An 18900-nucleotide genomic window follows, 5' to 3' on the forward strand; every position below is an offset into this window, starting at 1 on the left:
CTGAAGGGGAAAAATATTAATATGTTCTCAGACTTGCAAGTTTATATCTCACAAGACTTAATAACTCATAATTGCGTGTTATAAAGTCAGAATTACGAGATATAAACTCACAATTCTCAGAATTGTGTTTAAAACTTTTGTGACAATTGTGAATTTAGATCTCGCAATTCTTTCCTTATAACTCGCAATTGTGAGCTTATATCTCACAATTACTAGGAAAAAAAACGTTGCAATTACCTTTTTTAAAAAAATTTATTTAGTAGCGGAAACTGGCTTTAATAAAAGTTTTAGTAAATGTTTTTGACTGTAGTATTCTCAGCTGCATTTTATCCAATTTTATTTAAACTTTTACTTTGCATAAATTGTAAAAGGTTTTGTCTTCTTATAGGTCGATTTGCTTCATAACATTGTGGTCAAAGTTCAATTTCTAAAAGAATATCTAATGGTAGAAAGTGAGTTATCCCAACTGACCTCCAATCACATCAACCCCTGCCGTGTGAGTCGTGTCCACCCTCCCAAAAAACTGGGGCGAGCGACACAGGCAATGACCCCTGGTGGCTGTAGATTAGGTCGAAAAACGAGTGCAGCTCTTGTTTGAGGAGGAAGTGTGGAGGTGGACGAATTAATTTACAACATAAGCGCATTGAAGTTGCCTCCACTTTGACCGATCCACCCACCCCGTTCCCTCCTTTGCTGGAAGCGACCCAGCATCCCAGTTTCAGTAAAGCGGTTGTCTCAAGTTGCCATGCAGCCGGGTGCAAAGGATGAGCCATTGTGTGTCTGTGATCTGCACACTCACGAAGTTCACATTTATAAGACAATCTGTTTCTGGTCATGCTTGGCAACATTCCATGTATTAACACCATTTTTTAGGCTAATTTTTCATTTGAGAGTGTTAAAGAGCTAATCCGTCAAGTAGAGTCTTTTTTTGGACAGTTAATATGTTGTTGAGACGATCCAACTGAGCTTCTGTAACAGATGAGTTTGGATGAGGCTGTCTGGAAAATAGAAACGTGAAGAATATTATTCCAAGCTCTACGGAGGAGGACAAATGTTTCCTCTACAGCTCAAGAGTCTTAATTCCTGTACAAATATTTGTTGTAAGGCAGTGGAGTCCATTCCTCCATCAGTCATATTTATTTCTTCACTCTCTGCGTTTGTCTTTAGAGACTGTGGAAATAACCATAAAGCAGTTTTATTTTAGAGATAAAGTTTGAATACAGAGAACACACTTTGGATAAAACAGTGTTGGATAAAAGTACTTGTACTTAAGGCTAAATTTTAATAATCAAAACATTTAATGCCTACTATACTTTATGCGCATGGCTAATAACATTGCTTAATAAATTTAAGACCTTGAAATTCATTTTAACACATAGTCTATTTACATTTTAAATTTTTGCTGTTGTACTTCCCAGAGCAAAATTTTAATACTCAAACATATTAATTCCACTGAATATATGTGGCTTATAATATTTCTTAAGCATTTTATTTACATTTCTGATCCTTAAAGAGACATATAAACACATTTTTTGTTATTTGAGACAAAAGCTAATCTTCCTGTCTTTATTTTGTGTAAAACTGAGGGTTTATATTGACATTTTATTGCTGAACAGACCCCCTTGTGTCTGCTCTCCTGCAAAGCCATAATCCAGGCGATCACTGAATCATCTTCAGTGATAAACCACAAGCAATAATACTTTTATTTTATAGACCGATGTTGGACTATTCTCACGATGCATTCATTTATGGAGCTTTGACTCTGCTGTGTAGAGCAAAAAGACCACTGTCGAACGTCAGATGTGTAAAGTCATCACATTGACGCTAGTTTCTCTCTGTTTGCTTCAGCACTTTTGTGGCCTTTGGCTGTGTCACATTTAATGGGATAATTCAAGTCAGATAGTGATCCATCTTTGGTCATGAACCTTACCCTCATGAACCAATAGAAATGTTTTCTCAGAGAAACGAAAGGAAATGATAGGGTGATGGAGACGCTCAAGAGAGACAGCTAGGTGTAGATGAACTATTCTGGTGGTCTGAGATATTGAGAAGTCTTGTGAAGTCAGACTCCCCTTTGGGAAATACCATAGTGGTCTCGAGTAGTCCATGATGTCATGAATCATGGAATTGGGCTGGAATATGTCATCCAATGGAGCCCCACGGTTAATACATCGTTATATTTGTTATCGTAAATCCTATCTGTCTTGGTTATAAGTGTCAGCTTCCCAATAGTTTCAGCTATGGGGCCAGTGATTGGTGTGAAAACATTCTAGAAAGGACTTGCTGTGTCATGTTGTGGTTCAAAAGTTTTTCAAAGTTTTACCGCTACCTTACAACTTTATGTATTTGGGTCAGTGAAAGCAAGAAATGTAAAATCATTTATATAAAAAAAAAAAAAAAAAAACGAGCTTTGTAGATGAAGACATACTTAGTGGATGGTCATGAAAGCCTTTGTACCACCTTTATACAACTTTACACCATCACGAAAGGTTTCAGTTGAATTTTATTTTAATTTAACATTTAAAATATGTTTTTAAGGGAAAATTTGTGTTACAAATATCATAAAATATTAATTTATAAATATTATGTTTTTAGAGAGTTGCACACATGACATTTTACAGCCTGAAGTGGCCTTGTCTTGTTATAAAACGGTCAAATTATTTAATATTTTATTGATATACAGTCATAAGGGTTTGCATTGGTCCTCTCTATTATATATGAAGAGTTCATTTGCAAAAGCAGATAACTCTGTTTTTAACAATTCTCAGAAATCATGTTTTTTCATTGTGCATTCCAATTAATCTCAATCAAACTGTAGTTGAGTTATTTTGACTAGGTTAAAAAAAAAAAAAAAAAAAACAGCTAACTAACACAATAAAAAATAATAAAAAACATGATTTTTGAAAATTGTAAAAAAGAGAGTTATCCGTTTTTGCAAATAAACTCTTCATATATATATATATATATATATATATATATATATATATATATTTCTTCTTTCTTTCTATTTATTTATTTAGTTAGTCCTTTAGTTAGTTAGTTAGTTAGTTAGTTATCTTTTAGTTTTAGGGAGTTTTTTTTATGATACTGTTACTTGAAGAATCATGGATTATGGGTTAGCAAAGTGTCAGTGTGGTAAAACTCAACATCAGATGTCTTTGCATCAGAGTAGAAGATGTAATGGAAACTTGTGGAAGCCTGTAGAAATGAAATGCAGACATCTTTCTTGCGAGAGCTCACCACTCAAAAGCAGAGGGCTGAGATGGTGGGCTCCAGACTGGAAGCCACAAGAGTCATTCCTAGCCCTCGGCACTGAGTATGACTCATAGAGTACTGCCCTATAGGGCTGGTGTCACAGCGTCTTCTCCCGCTACAGAACAAGAGTGTTTCTTGTTTGTTGGTTTTCATGAAATTCAACTTGATTTCGAGGCCAGATACCAGACCCAGCCTTGATTTTTGGAGAAACCCAATCCACTAGAAAGAACAATTCTTACTAAACGAAGCATTAATGTTTTGCATTATGTACAGTTGTTAAACTAACTACGCTCTCCAGTTCGCAGAGATGATGTCAGTCATCCCTACCGTGAGAATATTTCAAAGGCTGATCAACATCGACTTTTTTTCCCCCCCCTTTCAGAGGTGATGTCCAATCGGATGGAGGGAATGATGAACTCCTACACGCCATTGGCTCCAGCCCAACAACAGATGGTTGCTATGGAGAACGGTTACAGCACCGACCCCTTCCAGCAGGGCCTCACCCCTCCTCAAATGCCCGGTGACCACATGAACCCATATGGTGAGCATCAACCCATGAGCTCTGTCATGTTTGCTCCCTGAAGCTGAGGCATGTGTTTGGACCACAAGGTTCACAGAATGCAACCATACCACCCTTCTTTCCTCATGAGATTACACAAACGCACCACTTTATTTTGAAGTTTTCCTTCCAAATGAATTCAGTGTGTTTCAAAACCATACTCGCCCCATCCACTGTTCCCAGAGCGACCCGTTTGGTTTATTCGCCTGGGTCTCATAGGGATTAATGGTGTAGTCTGTTATACTGTGTGACACTGTCTATTGGATCTTTGCTAAAGAGCCGAACGATGATCTGTGGTGCGCCATGTAAAACAACAATGGTTAACCATGAAGACTGACGCACAAAGTACCATGGGAAAGCATCCATGGATCTGCTAGCAAAACAACACATTGAGTGAAACCATTGAGAACTAGCCACATTCGTCAAAATTTGGTATAAAGTTTGGGTAAGAAGCGAACTGTAATTCCTCAGAGTGAGGCTGCTTCTGCACTACTCCAGTTGGTCTCAATATTATTGACATTAACTTCAAGCATTAGCCACATAAATCTGGAGACATCGGTCACAGGCAGCCTAAGAACAGGTCCCAAGTGTCTTGTCATTCATTCTCCTGAATGGCAAGGCCCAAATCCCCAGTCTCATCACACTCCAGCTTGGGTTTTATGGGAGAACAGCAGGGACAGACAACATTGCCAGCTCATTAAAAAACCATAGCCCATCAACCTGTCACTGTCTTGCGGAATGGTGTCATTAAGTACTGGAAAGCATATTACAGCTAACTGTGCCCACAAGGAAAATGATAGAGCGGGAAGATTAGCTCAGAAGTAAACATTTGCTATTAGCTCTGTTGTTAGTGAGAAACAATTTAGTTTAACAATATGCGATTGTCTGGAATGTGGGATCCCATACAAATATATAATTGAGCAGTCATAAATTTGATGTTGTTTTTGTGAAGACTGACTCTTAATCAGTATTTTTATTTATTATTTTTAGGGAATATATATATGTCAGCATTTCTCATCTATATACTAAAACTGAAATGGAAATAAAATATACTGTATCTGTCTCTCTATCTATCTACAGTATCTATCTATCTATCTATCTATCTATCTATCTATCTATCCAGAGCCGATCCTCTCTATACGCAGAATACGCAAGCTGCGTAGGGCCCCCGAAACACCAGGGGCCCCCTTGCTCAAATTTTAGTTTTGTTTTTGAATTTGGCCAGCAGTTATGAAAACATGAATGATCATTTATTTTAATGTGGTGCACTGTTATGCTCTCTACGTAAAAATCAGCCAAATCATGTAATGTGAATGTCGTACAGTCTCTTGCTCGAGACAAAAAAAAAACGAGTTGAAAGCGTACCGAGCCGCTGAAGAGATACTGTTTCTCGAGCGCTTTCCATGAGAGCGATTAGAGACGGAGTGAAACACGGACAAATGCATTCATCCCAACACCACCCATATACGTATATATATATATATATATACGGGTGCTGGTCATATAATTAGAATATCATCAAAAAGTTGATTTATTTCACTAATTCCATTCAAAAAGTGAAACTTGTATATTATATTCATTCATTACACACAGACTGATATATTTCAAATGTTAATTTCTTTTAATTTTGATGATTAGAGCTTACAGCTCATGAAAGTCAAAAATCAGTATCTCAAAATATTAGAATATTACTTAAGACCAATACAAAGAAAGGATTTTTAGAAATCTTGGCCAACTGAAAAGTATGAAAATGAAAAGTATGAGCATGTACAGCACTCAATACTTAGTTGAGGCTCCTTTTGCCTGAATTACTGCAGCAATGCGGCGTGGCATGGAGGTGATCAGTCTGTGGCACTGCTCAGGTGTTATGAGAGCCCAGGTTGCTCTGATAGTGGCCTTCAGCTCATCTGCATTGTTGGGTCTGGTGTCTCTCATCTTCCTCTTGACAATACCCCATAGATTCTCTATGGGGTTCAGGTCAGGCGAGTTTGCTGGCCAATCAAGCACAGTAACGCTATGGTCATTGAACCAGCTTTTGGTACCTTTGACAGTGTGGGCAGGTGCCAAGTCCTGCTGGAAAATGAAATCAGCATCTCCATAAAGCTTGTCAACAGAAAAATTTCCTGGTAGATGGCTGCGTTGACTGTGGACTTCAGAAAACACAGTGGACCAACACCAGCAGATGACATGGCAGCCCAAATCATCACTGACTGTGGAAACTTCACACTGGACTTCAAGCAACATGGATTCTGTGCCTCTCCACTCTTCCTCCAGACTCTAGGACCTTGATTTCCAAATGAAATGTAAAATTTACTTTCATCTGAAAAGAGGACTTTGGACCACTGAGCAACAGTCCAGTTCTTTTTCTCCACAGCCCAGGTATGCTTCTGACGTTGTCTCTGGTTCAGAAGTGGCTTGGTAGCCCTTTTCGTGAAGACGTCTGAGCGTGGTGACTCTTGATGCACTGACTCCAGCTTCAGTTCTCTCCTTGTGAAGCTCTCCCAAGTGTTTGAATCGGCTTTGCTTGACTGTATTCTCAAGCTTGCGGTCATCCCTGTTGCTTGTGCACCTTTTCCTACCCAAATTCGTCCTTCCAGTCAACTTTGCATTTAATATGCTTTGATACAGCACTCTGTAAACAGCCACACCTTTCAGTAATGACCTTCTGTGACTTACCCTCTTTGTGGAGGGTGTCAATGTTCATCTTCTGGATCATTGCCAAGTCAGCAGTCTTCCCCATTATTGTGGTTTCAAAGAACAAGAGATACCCAGAATTTATACTGTAGGGATGGTCATTTATTCAAACTCAAATGTAAATATTCTAATATTTTGAGATACTGATTTTTGACTTTCATGAGCTGTAAGCTCTAATCATCAAAATTAAAAGAAATAAACATTTGAAATATATCAGTCTGTGTGTAATGAATGAATATAATATACAAGTTTCACTTTTTGAATGGAATTAGTGAAATAAATCAACTTTTTGATGATATTCTAATTATATGACCAGCACCTGTATATATATACAAAAAGGGGCAAAAAAAAAAATGACAACAAATTTACTAAAAATTTAACTAACATTAAAATGAAAACAGAAAGTTTAAATATAAAAACTGATTCAAAGTATTCAAAAAAGCAATAATAGTATCTCTGTTATACTAAAATAACGCTATGTTTCTGCATGTTGGCTGAACCATGTTAAAATTTTAAAATAATAATAATAATAATAATAATAATAAACCTAACAAATTTTTTTTTTAAGAATTTCCTTTTTTTTTCTTTTTTTCTTTTTTTCAATGAGGCTTTTTTCTTCATTATTAGGACAGTTGTATCACTCTGCCATTTTTGACTTGCCCCCCAAAAATATAAAAATTAATTTTAATACAGAAATGTAAAACATGATCTCAAAAGAAGTTTATTTAGGTCACTGTATATATGAGTGTTACTTTTAATGTATTTTCTAATAAATCAATAGATTCCGACAAAAAAACAAAAAGAGCATTATATTGACCCCTGTTTTCTCTTACCACAGGAAACGACTCGATATTCCACGACATTGACAGCGACACTTCATTGACCAGCCTTAGTGACTGCTTCATGGCCTCATCCGAGGCGGGCTCAATGCAAGCGAGAGTCGGGAACCCCATCGACCGACTCTATTCCATGCAGAGCTCCTACTTTGCTTCATGAAAACCTAAACAGACAAGGAAAGGCAAAAGTGGGTCACTTCACTGCAGCTCGCTAGTCAGACGCCGCCTATCAAGGAAATACAACAGAATCGTCAACAAAGCTCAAAGACGAAACATCTTAGATAGACTCACAGGCAAAAACAGGAAAGACAAGTGAACTTGAAGACTTATGTCCTTATTTCTCTGCGGTGAAGCGCCAGCTCTGGACGCTCAGGCGCCTGAGGCTGAGATTTTTTTTCTAGGTTACTTGTAGATTGGTTGTACATGACTTTCTCAGAAGTAGCATTTCATCTTATCCTCATCGACTTGTGGAAAAAAAGAGTATTGATGTACAGTTTGACGTCACTGTAGCATCAAGACTCAGACTTATGATTTCCTGCCAGGAGAGGCGGAAGATCATGACACAAAGCTCATAATGCATGAATCCATATCTTTGTGACTGTTATGTTAAAAAAACACTAAAATGAAAAGGAAAAAAAAAAATCTTGTGTTGTTCAGATGTTAAAAATGTGATGTTCGGATTCATAATTTCCTCTTTTTCATTATGTTCAGCATTGCATTTTTATCACTTTGATAGGTTAGCCCTCTGAAAGACGATGTAGAAAAGCTTAGAGGGGGAGATATGTATAGTGTATCTGCATTTGTAAGTATGTTAGTGTGTGTGAGTGTGTGTGCGTGTGTGTTCCAGTCTCCTCAACCTGTGTGTGTGTACGAGTGTGTGTGTGTTTGTGCGATGGTAAGGTACTGTCATTTGAAAGCTCAAACCATGTGTATATATACTTTTCCCACACAAATCAGTTGTGCATGTTAAAAATGGAGATCATTCTATTTATTTAAGTAAAACATGCTTTTGAAGGTACTTAAGAAACTGAAAAGCTTTATTTAAAAAGGAGAAAATCATGTTTAAGTAGCTGATGCATTGATTTCACACCACACTTGTTTGTCTTTTAATTAGGAAAAACAATGTATCTTTATTCCAGCAATGTACATCTGCAAAAAATGTGCTATTTATTTGTTTCAGCCCTGACATTGCCGAAAAATGCATTTCCAAATGCGAAGATTGCTAATTTGCCAAAGTCTGTTGGTACAATGAATAAAGTCCTTTTCTCCTTGATTTTGTAGCTTCTACAAGACTATTTGAGTACATTGTTTATTATTTACATAATGTATATTTCATTTATTTATCGTTTAGTTAACAATATTAAATTTTTCTTTTAATTTTAATATTTGCATAAAGATTTTATTTCCTTGAACACATGGAAGGGAAACAGGGTTAATGTTAACTAAAACGTAACTATAAAATTAAAATTAAAAAAATTAAAACACGTATTTATTTCAGCTAGTTGCCAAATTTTGAACATTTTGAAAACTAAGACTTAATAAAAACTATATAGACAGATTTAAACAAAACAAAACAAAAACTAATAGAAAATGACTAAAACTTTAAAACCAAAATAAAACAGAAAATATAGAAATAAAATCTTATTTAAAGAATTAATATAAAACTACAATAACAATGATACTATAAAATAACATTAGATGGAAGCTCTGCCTTACTTGTAAACTGTTTTTGCACTATTCAGATTTTTCAGAAATTGTATTCTGTTTGATAATTGTTTAATATTTTTTAAATTAAATATGATATATTAAGTAATAAAATTACATGTACAACTTCATAAATTATAATTAATTAATATTAATAATTGTTTAATTATTGGCAACATATATATTGATGCATTAAGACTTGATTATATACCTTCAAATATAATAAGAAGAATGAGTAATAATTAAAGAAAACAATATAAAAACAACAGACAACTAAAATATTAATAACATACTCAGACTAAACAAAAACACACAATGGTGCACACATTTTAATGCATATTCCATCTGTCACACATGACTAATTATGAAGCCCTGAGTGGACGTTTTCTATGAAGTCAATATGTTTACCGGAGGATATAATTTGTCTTCTTACAACAATAGGTTTTGAGTTACTGGAGATGGGAACAAAGCTTTGCGAGCATGAGTCACACGTGTTCTCTAGTGTCACACGATCACGCATCACATGCCACACACTGAGCTCATGCATGCGTGTTGGTACAGCAGTGGGAGCTTTTGCTTTCCAAGTCACGGAGGTCGTAAATTAATCCAGCGCAGGTTTGGATTCCTCAGCAGGCAGAGGCCTGGAGGCCAGATCTAGCACCAGCACTGCAAGCCGGCCCTCTGTGATGATCAGGTGGTGTATCTCTCCCCTTATCTCGCTCTCATCTGCCATCACAGGTGTTAGTAGGTGTGGCTGTTCATCTAGTCTCTGTCAGAGCAGGTCTTATCAGCAGATCCACCACAGGAACCCCGCCAAGCCTGGATCTACAGTGACAACGCAGCTCCTCGCATGCAAAGAAGGGGGGAAGCGGGTGGCACTCTGTTCGACTCGCTGACCTCTGTGTGGCTTCCTCTGGAAATGCATTTCTGTCATTCCTTTCGATACTGACCACCCACTTTTACTCAAACCTTTGCATTTCAAATGAGGAGTGGAATCAGTTATTTGAGAATTCAGCTGTGCAAGGACACAAGTGTGACCCTGGACCACAAACTAGTCATAAGTAGCACGGGCATATTTGTAGTAATAGCCAACAATACATTGTATGAGTCAAAATGATCGATTTTTCTTTTATGCCAAAAATCATTGGGATCAGATCATGTTCCATGAAGATATTTTGTAAATGTCCTACCGTAAATATATCAAAACTTAATTTTTGATTAGTATTGTGCGTTGCTAAGGACTTCATTTTGACAACTTTAAAGGTGATTTTCTCAATATTTGCAGATCTCAGATTGCAGATTTTCAAATAGTTTTATCGCAGTCAAATATTGTCCTATCCTAACAAACCATACATCAATGGAAAGCTTATTTATTTAGCTTTCAGATAATGTATAAATCTCAGCTTCAAAAAGTTGACCCTTAAGACTGGTTTTGCGGTCCAAGGTCACAAATTGTATCTCAGGTTACATCTGGATAAATTAAAAAAAAAAAAAAAAAAATCTCTATGTTTTGGCCTTTTGTCCACACTGAGACAACACTTTTTGTCCACAGCTTTCTGAAGATGCTCTCCCAACTGGAGTAGTTGTAGTATTTACTGTGAAAACGCAGCATGACGATACGGTGACGCATGTTTAGTCATGTGACGCATATTGTACCCACATAAATGGTTGTACCAGCATTGTATAGTTTGTACAAACTTCACCTTCAATCTTCCTGGAAAGATGTCGCAATAGCTGTCCTGCAGCAAAAGATGATGATGAAAATGTTTATAAATATATTGTGTTTTTTAGTACACTTGTCAAATGAATAAAAGCTTACAACAATAGCATCATATTCACTATGTTTTAATAAACTGTAATCAGGCTGATCGAGTTCATTTCACATGTCTATTCTATAGAGAAAACAAACACTATCAGAAAGACAACGTCACAATATAATGAAAGTGACAGATCTTTTCTTCTGTACTGAAACATATATCTGGATGAAATATAATATAATATAGTGAAAAGTAAAAATGTATATCGGGGACTTCAGTCTAACGGTTGTTGATTGGATAGAGGCAGATGTGAATGTGAACTTGTGATCAATTATGGAGGGCTGAAGTTTAATCAGACTAAATGATTGGAGAAATCTCACATACATAGATATGTATAGTCTGTCTGTCATTTCACCAGAAGATCGAGTTCAATGTAAAAAAGAAATGAATAAAAATGTGTTTTTGAGGAGAATTGTATGATCTTTGAATAATATCGGTCTTTAAATGAAGTTCCTAAATGTAAGTTAGGAAGGAGCGAGCCCATTTTATCTTTCAGTCAACAGCCAGGGTGTATAAGCAGCTCTCTCCAGTCTCAGCTGTTCCAGCAACCCTCCACCTCCCCAATCTCCACCTTCTTTTTAGGTACCTTGCCCTTTGTAATCATCCTATATTAAGTCTCTGTGGGGTTATATCAGTGCTCGAGTTGAAGCTGCTTCATCGAGCTCCTCATCAGTGGACAGCAAGCCAAATAAGTTTAAACATTATTTCCTAAAGACTATAAGTATACCAGTTTAGTATACTAAGAGTACAATTGCAGGGTATTTTTTATTAAGTACATAAATACAGTATGTAAATGTGTTTTTAGTATACTTAGCATGAAATAAATGTATTTCAAATACATTTTAGTATATTTATTTCCTCCTATATTTCCATGGTTTCTCCCATTCATTTTAAGAGAGTGATTCATCTCCCTCTATATAATGTTTCTGGTACATCAGTTCAATAGAACATCCAAAGCTAGTTTGGATTAATGATTCATTTGTGGTTCATTCCTCATCTACCAATAATTTAGTGGTTAAAAACAAATTTAGATAACATCCCCTCAAGCATTTGAGTAAAGGTGTGCATCATGTGTGAGTGTTCTGAGCGAGTGACACACTTCAGGTAGGACTGTGTGTTTATACTAAACCTAGTGGGGGTCTTTATTAATAATTTATCCAAAAAGTGCTGAACTGCATTATTAGAACAGAACTCTTCAGTAAACTAAGCGGAAGTCATGCTTTCAAAGCAATGTTCCACTTTCTCTTTCACTTTTTGCATATGTGTTTTTGTTCGTAGATGTGTAGACTAAAAGGTTGAAGCCGTTGTTTATACTCACTGTTTATGTTCTCTATCTGGTAATTATGATGTGGTTTAAGAAGCTTTCTTGAGTACTTAAAGTTAATAGTTTCATCACAAGATTAAATCTTAATGGGTTTGAAACTGCATGAAGGATGCCGCTAGCATGATAACCAAAAACAAATTATACACATATTCTGGGTACTTTCACATCGCCTGTATATGTATATATTGTGCCGTATCATTTTTCTTTTCATTTCTATTTCTATTACAATGATTTAGTCACATGAATTAATTGCATTCTCAGGGGATATTTTAGCCAACACTTTTGCAATGTTGGGGTCACTTTCTGAGGGCCCTGAGGGGCTCTCTGAGTTCCAAGGTTTACACATTTGAAGGGCTCTAGCAAATATATGATTATTGAGACACCTTCCAGCACATAAGTATTACTGTAATTCTTACACTGTAAAAAGCGATAAGTTGACTTAACTTAAAAAAATTGAGGAAACCCGTTGCCTTAAATTTTTAAGTAAATGATAATTAAAAAAAAATAAGTTAATTGAATTGTCAAGTTCACTTAACTTTTTTTTTTTTTTTTTTAATTATTATGTACTTAATATTTTTAAGGCAACGGATTTCCTCAATTTGTTTAAGTTAAGTCAATTTATCACTTTTTTACAGTGTATTAAGTTGTTGGATTAGCTGCTAAAAAACTGAGAAACAAGTTTAACCTGACATATTATATTATATTATATTATATTATATTATATTATATTATATTATATTATATTATATTATATTATATTATATTATATTATATTATATTATATTATATTATATTATATTATATTATATTATATTATATTATATTATATTATATTATATTATATTATATTATATTATATTATATTATATTATATTATATTATATTAAACATATTATAACAAGGATGATAGAATGCAAAGTGTGACATCTCATATTTACATATCTTTGCATATCACATCATGTTGTTTGAATCTAACATTTCCACACAAAGACCTGCATTGTCACAGGTAACGCTAGGGAGAATGGGCCACCCTTTAATCAGAAACACAAAACCTCTGTACCACTCAGCTCATATGTCAGAAATTAGAGTGTAGCTAATTGTGTCCAAACAGAGAGTGAACTGAGGTGAATACAGGTCTCACTGACTGACCAGAGAGCGATCCATACCCCTCCTCAGAAAACTTCAGATAGGACAAATGGGGTGGCCCAAGTAGACAAACATCTCCCCTGTAACATGAGCAAAGACACACACACTGACACAGACAGCAGTAGTTTAACCAGTCGACTTTTCACACATTCTCTCTTCAGCTACCCTGGCTCCACGTAGGAAATTAGCCCTGCGACAATATTTTTGTTAGATTAACTCATTGCCTCATTTTCGATGTGTGAAACAGCCATGTGCCTATATCACCTCTATATCACCTCCCATCCCCATATTGGTGCTGTTCTCCTCAAAATACTGCCCATGAGAAAGCTGTCCCTCAGTTTGTTGATTCAGTTTATTAAATGAACGAGTGAATAAACTCTCTGCAGTAGCCTCTTAGGTGCACAGCTGGATAGCTGACATCTATGAATCTGTTCACTAGTGATTTGAGTGTATATACCGAGAGGTAACTGCACTGTTTTGACAGGTATGAAATGTGCTTCATGTGGTAACATATAAATGAATTGTTTTTATTTAAATCAAAAGGCCTATATGATTTAACATAACTGAATGAACCTGGATACAGTATGTTACAGACAGGTTACAGCTCAGATTATATATAGAAGATTGACTGCACTCCACATATTCATTTTCAAAGCATATTTAAGTCCCACACAGAGCCATCGCAAGGGCTGTGCGAAGTGTGCAAAGAAGAATCAAGAGAGAACGGCATTACTTTAGACCACCTATGACCACCTATCCCCACTGAAGGGAAAACATTGGATTCAGTTAAAAGACAGAATCTGACGTCTTGTCAATTTTGCTCTTAAGGCTCCCAAAGGGAGGACTTACACCTGCCAGGACCCCATGAATTGTAGGCTACCTACTGTAGGCCTATCTAAATTAAAACTGGTGTTATATAAATGTTCCACCATGTCAATGCTGTCCCCAATAACTGTACGCTTAATCCTGAGACTGTAGTTCACTAAACCAAAAAAATAACATTCTGTACAGCATAATTTCCTTTTATACCTGACATTATTATTAAGTCATGTGACTACGCCATCCAATATGTCATCTCTTACAGATCGCTGCCTCGCCTCACAGTCGGCACACTCGGCAGTTTAATGTTGACCATTTTTGTCCAAATTTGGAGCCCTCGTGCCTTCCAGAAACTAATCGACGTGACTGTCACGCAACTATTTTGCATTAAAAACTGCGACGAGTTTACAGCACTGTTCATACCGACACGGATAGCACGCGATTTATAAGGAAAACTAAAAATCGTTTCGTCTTTAAATCTACTGTGATACATCCCTTAATTAGGTTACAGTCTCCCAGCTCGTCTTTTCAGCATTGTTGGCCAATCCTTAAAACACACATTCTCTAGGCCAGTTAATTCCAGAGTAAGAGCTAGTCCAAACCAAAAGCAATTTTTTTTTTTTTTTTTTTGACCGGCGTTTTCTGTTTTCTGTAATTCGTAGTTTGTAAAATCATCTTGCATCTAACACCTCTATGAGAGCTGTCTTGTGATGTGAAGGGTTAATCTTCGTTATATAGATTGGAGGTTGTGACCAGTGAAAGGTAGAGAGGTCATGCAAAGCCATCTAAACACCTCTACGCATAATAGCTTTAGGGCTATGTTGATCCCGAGTGGGTTTTTTTTTTTTTTTATCAAAAAACAGTTTTGAGTTTGATTTTATCCGATTATTTTCTGGATTATGGTTTCTTCTGCATCTATTTAACCCTTTAAAACCTGCTGTATAATTGCTGAAATAATTTCTAAGGCCTCTAAATTATCATAATAATCAAAACTTTGCTAAAAAAAAATAAATAAAAATCTTATACAGTATTTATTTATTAATTTATTAATTTATTTGGACATTATTAACTCTTTTTGGTACATGGAGGAGGAATTCAGGCGGCTGGTTTTGATGTGGGAAAAGGACTCTCTAGGGCCAGAGGGCATTGAGAGAAGTGGCCATGACCCCAGTGGCTAACACTCGCTAACACCCTTAGCCTAACCTGAGATGCCTTCACTAATTCAACAGCCCTGTTTTGATCCAATCATTGTTTCCCACAGAATTTAAGTGTTAGTTTTAGATGTCTGGGATAAATCTGTGCTGGTTACAAGGTTGAGATTGGGTTCATATCCAGAATTGTGTCACTACCTGCAATACAGATTTGTGTATGTTCTTTATTACATTTGTACTCTTAGAAAATGTGTAGAAACTATTTTCACTTAGAAATCGCTAGTAAATTTCACAAATAAAAAGAACCAGCAAGTAGCACATTGAATTAAACATGGCATTTTTAATGAGACAAACTGAAATAGTATTGTCTTGTAAAACATATCAATAATCTTTTTTTTTTACAACTACATTGTAAAAATAATTTGATACCACATGATAACATTTTGATTGAGATGGAAAATCAACACATCATTACCTAAAATTATCTAGATGATTATTACATTTGAATCTAATGCAATAAACTTTTATCTACTTAGTCAGCTTGCATCAACATTTTCCTTTTTTTGATGACTCAATTTTATGCATGCAAAATAAAAGTGTACAAAATTAAACACTGTCACAAATCATATTAAAATCAAGAGACATTTATCTCATTTAATCTAACTCAGACCTGTCATTAAAGCATATACTATCATCAAACCTCTGACCCTTGACAGTTGCACTGTATTCACTGAAAACCATCACTATTGTTCCCCTTTGGTTTGGATTATTTAACATAGAATAAGTTGTAATTAAACAGTCGTATTATGAAACTGAAGAATAACGCTATCCCACCTGGACAAACACTCCAATGGAGAAACTTCAGCTGGTCACGTACAAGTTTAATTATGTGTTCTAGGAACAACATAAAAGTCATTATTTACATGTCACTTTAGTGAAGCGAAAGATAATTAATGTCAGTAGAAATACAGTGTAATCTGATAGCTGTCTGTCCATTTCTGCAACACAACCTGCATGGCATGAATTGTACAGTAGAGTAAATTAGTCAATGACAATGACAGCGGTCTGTGGAAAGCTTGTGTAAAGTATCAGTTTACAGGAGAGGTTCACAAATAAATTCAAAAGCACTTCCAATCTTGTTTTAGTGTTTTCTCCCTATACACTACTATTCAAAAATTTGGGTCATTTTTTTTTTTTTTTTTTTTAAGAAATAAACACATTTTTTATCAGCAAGGATGTATTAAGTTGAATAAAAGTGAAACGTAAAGACATTTATACAATGTAAAATGATTACTAAATGTTACAAAAATACTAAATATTTCTAAATGCTAATCTTTTGAACTTTCTATTCATCCAGTAATACTGAAAAAGTATCATGGTTTCCACAACAATATTCATTGAGCTGCACAACTGTTTTAGGCGTTTAAGATAATATTATAAATAAATATTTCTTGAGCAGCTAATCAGAATATAAGAATGATTTCTGAAGGAAATTCATTGACACTAAAGACTGGAGAAAAGATGCTGAAAATTAAGCTTTGCATCACAGGAATATCTCATTTTATAATATAAACACAAAAATAACTTAAAAATTAAATTTTCTCAAAAACACAAACATGTACATTCATGTTGCTTACATTGTAGCCCAGTTTGTGCTGAATACAGTGTTATCAGACTTTAGCCATTAGTATGTTTTTAAGATACTGAGAAAAAGCACAAATGTCAGGGCATGTCAAAACTTCTCCAGGGCCCCAAAACACCCTCAGACCCCAGAGGGTTAAAATCATGCCATCTAATTTTAAAATAGAAAACAATTCTTTAAAATTATGTCAATACTGAATAATACTATTCACAATAATACCATTTTACTCTGCTTTCAAATCAAATGAATGCAGTATTAATGTTTGTTTTTTTTTTTTTTTTTTTAATTAACTTCGATAATAATCTTGGTGAACACAAGATACTAATTAATATATATAAAAAAGTACAAATTAAAAAAAACTTACCGACCACCAACTTTTGAACAAAAGTGTATATACTGTACAGAATGACTGTGTGTAACTTAATATATTTTACATATTGATATTATTAATTATATTATTAAAAAATATATAAAATAATTAATACTATAAAAAAATAATTATATTATTTAATTCCATGATAAGTTTATGCTATTTAATACTACTATTAATATTGTTTTTATTTTAATATTATTTTATAATATGAAATATGAAATGTCAGTGAAATAAAAACGAAACAGAAGCCTATTGCAAATTATTGATAAACTGCTTAAGACAGAATTGGTGAAAAGAACTTCGAATAAGACTGCTCAATTTGATTTTGAATGTTAGGTGGTCCACAAATGTAGTTTTACTCTTGAAGTGAAAGTTTGAGAACCACTGAGAGACTGTACTTTTTCCCCTGATGGATAGGCGGCCTGCATTCATTGTGCTCTTGTACAATCAAATTTATGTGAAATTCAATAGCAAAGTGCTTGTTCAGGTCTCTTACAGCTTAAGGTGAAGAAGAGAGAGGTTTACTCTTGAGGGTGCAATACCTGAATCACTGCATTAAACCATAACACTGCAGAGAATGGACAATCAGCACTATAGTATTTTACCGCAGATAAACCACTCTCCACAGTAAACCACCGACGGCCTGTAAACCCAAGCAGACAAGTTAAAAAACAGTCAATCCACAGTAAATATTCATGTCAACAGCCAATGAATGAGATGAAGAGCTGGTAGTATTTCTGCCCTTGGTATAAACTCTGTCATGTTGCCTCTATTTATTATGGAGTTCTAATACCACCAATAACAGCCCTATTTTGTGAACACTCAGAAAACCATCGCTGTCTTGTAAGGCTTAAGTAGGCTCTCCAAATGTCGTCCTGGTCGGAGCTTTTATTGATGATTCAACCCAGTCAGGGTGAAAAATATGCTCTTAGTATTTAGTCTTGTTGTAATAATTGAGAGACTCTCTCTTATTTGCTGTTTTGTTGTAGCCTATATACAGTACACTAGAGTGCTGTTTTTCTTGTTAGGAATTTATGTGCAAAAGTGAGGAACTTTATAGTTAAAGAATCCTGGATAAGTATTGGATTACAGCTTTTATTGTATCACTTTTAAATATAAACATCCCAAATGCTCTTAATGGATTTTTCTGCCAAAACAGATTACGAGGACATGGACGGCACACCTGGAGTGAACATAGCCCTTTTTTTTTTGAACGTTGGATTGAGTCTTCCACTTTCACCGCATTAATGGTCACGTGACCAAGCGCTGGGAGCGGTATTCCCAGCGAGAGGACCTCTGGGTAATGTTCAGACCAGACAGTGAACAGGATTAACTCACACAATCAATGCAAAACAATGAATCTGCCAAAATCCAATCTGCTGACTTCTCAATTATTTAAGCAACCCTGCCTTCCCTATGGAGCTATGCTTAGCCTGCACCTCCTCTGTCGGGCTATTAAATGCTTCTTTAACTGAGCTAACTAAATGACAACTGAGCTGGCTTGGGGACTAGTGTGGCAGGCTGACCCAGGGTGATTGACCTGATAATAACTTGTTTTCACAGGGTGAAAAACAGAGGGC

The 18900-nt window shown here is 35.4% G+C and overlaps 1 protein-coding gene across 2 annotated transcripts in view; it reads left to right on the top strand.

Annotated features, from left to right (window-relative positions):
• Positions 1-8596, top strand: part of lmx1bb (LIM homeobox transcription factor 1, beta b) — a 69817-nt gene extending 61221 nt beyond the window's left edge. For both annotated transcript variants that reach the window (XM_058784967.1, XM_058784966.1), the window contains exons 8-9: positions 3638-3796; positions 7347-8596. In XM_058784967.1, the coding sequence (XP_058640950.1) occupies positions 3638-3796; positions 7347-7504 (317 nt within the window). In that variant the 3' untranslated portion in view covers positions 7505-8596. The remainder of the gene's footprint in view (positions 1-3637; positions 3797-7346) is intronic.
• Positions 8597-18900: the final 10304 nt, after the last annotated feature.

Source organism: Onychostoma macrolepis, chromosome 08, assembly GCF_012432095.1.
Source record: "Onychostoma macrolepis isolate SWU-2019 chromosome 08, ASM1243209v1, whole genome shotgun sequence".
Lineage (NCBI taxonomy): Eukaryota > Metazoa > Chordata > Actinopteri > Cypriniformes > Cyprinidae > Onychostoma > Onychostoma macrolepis.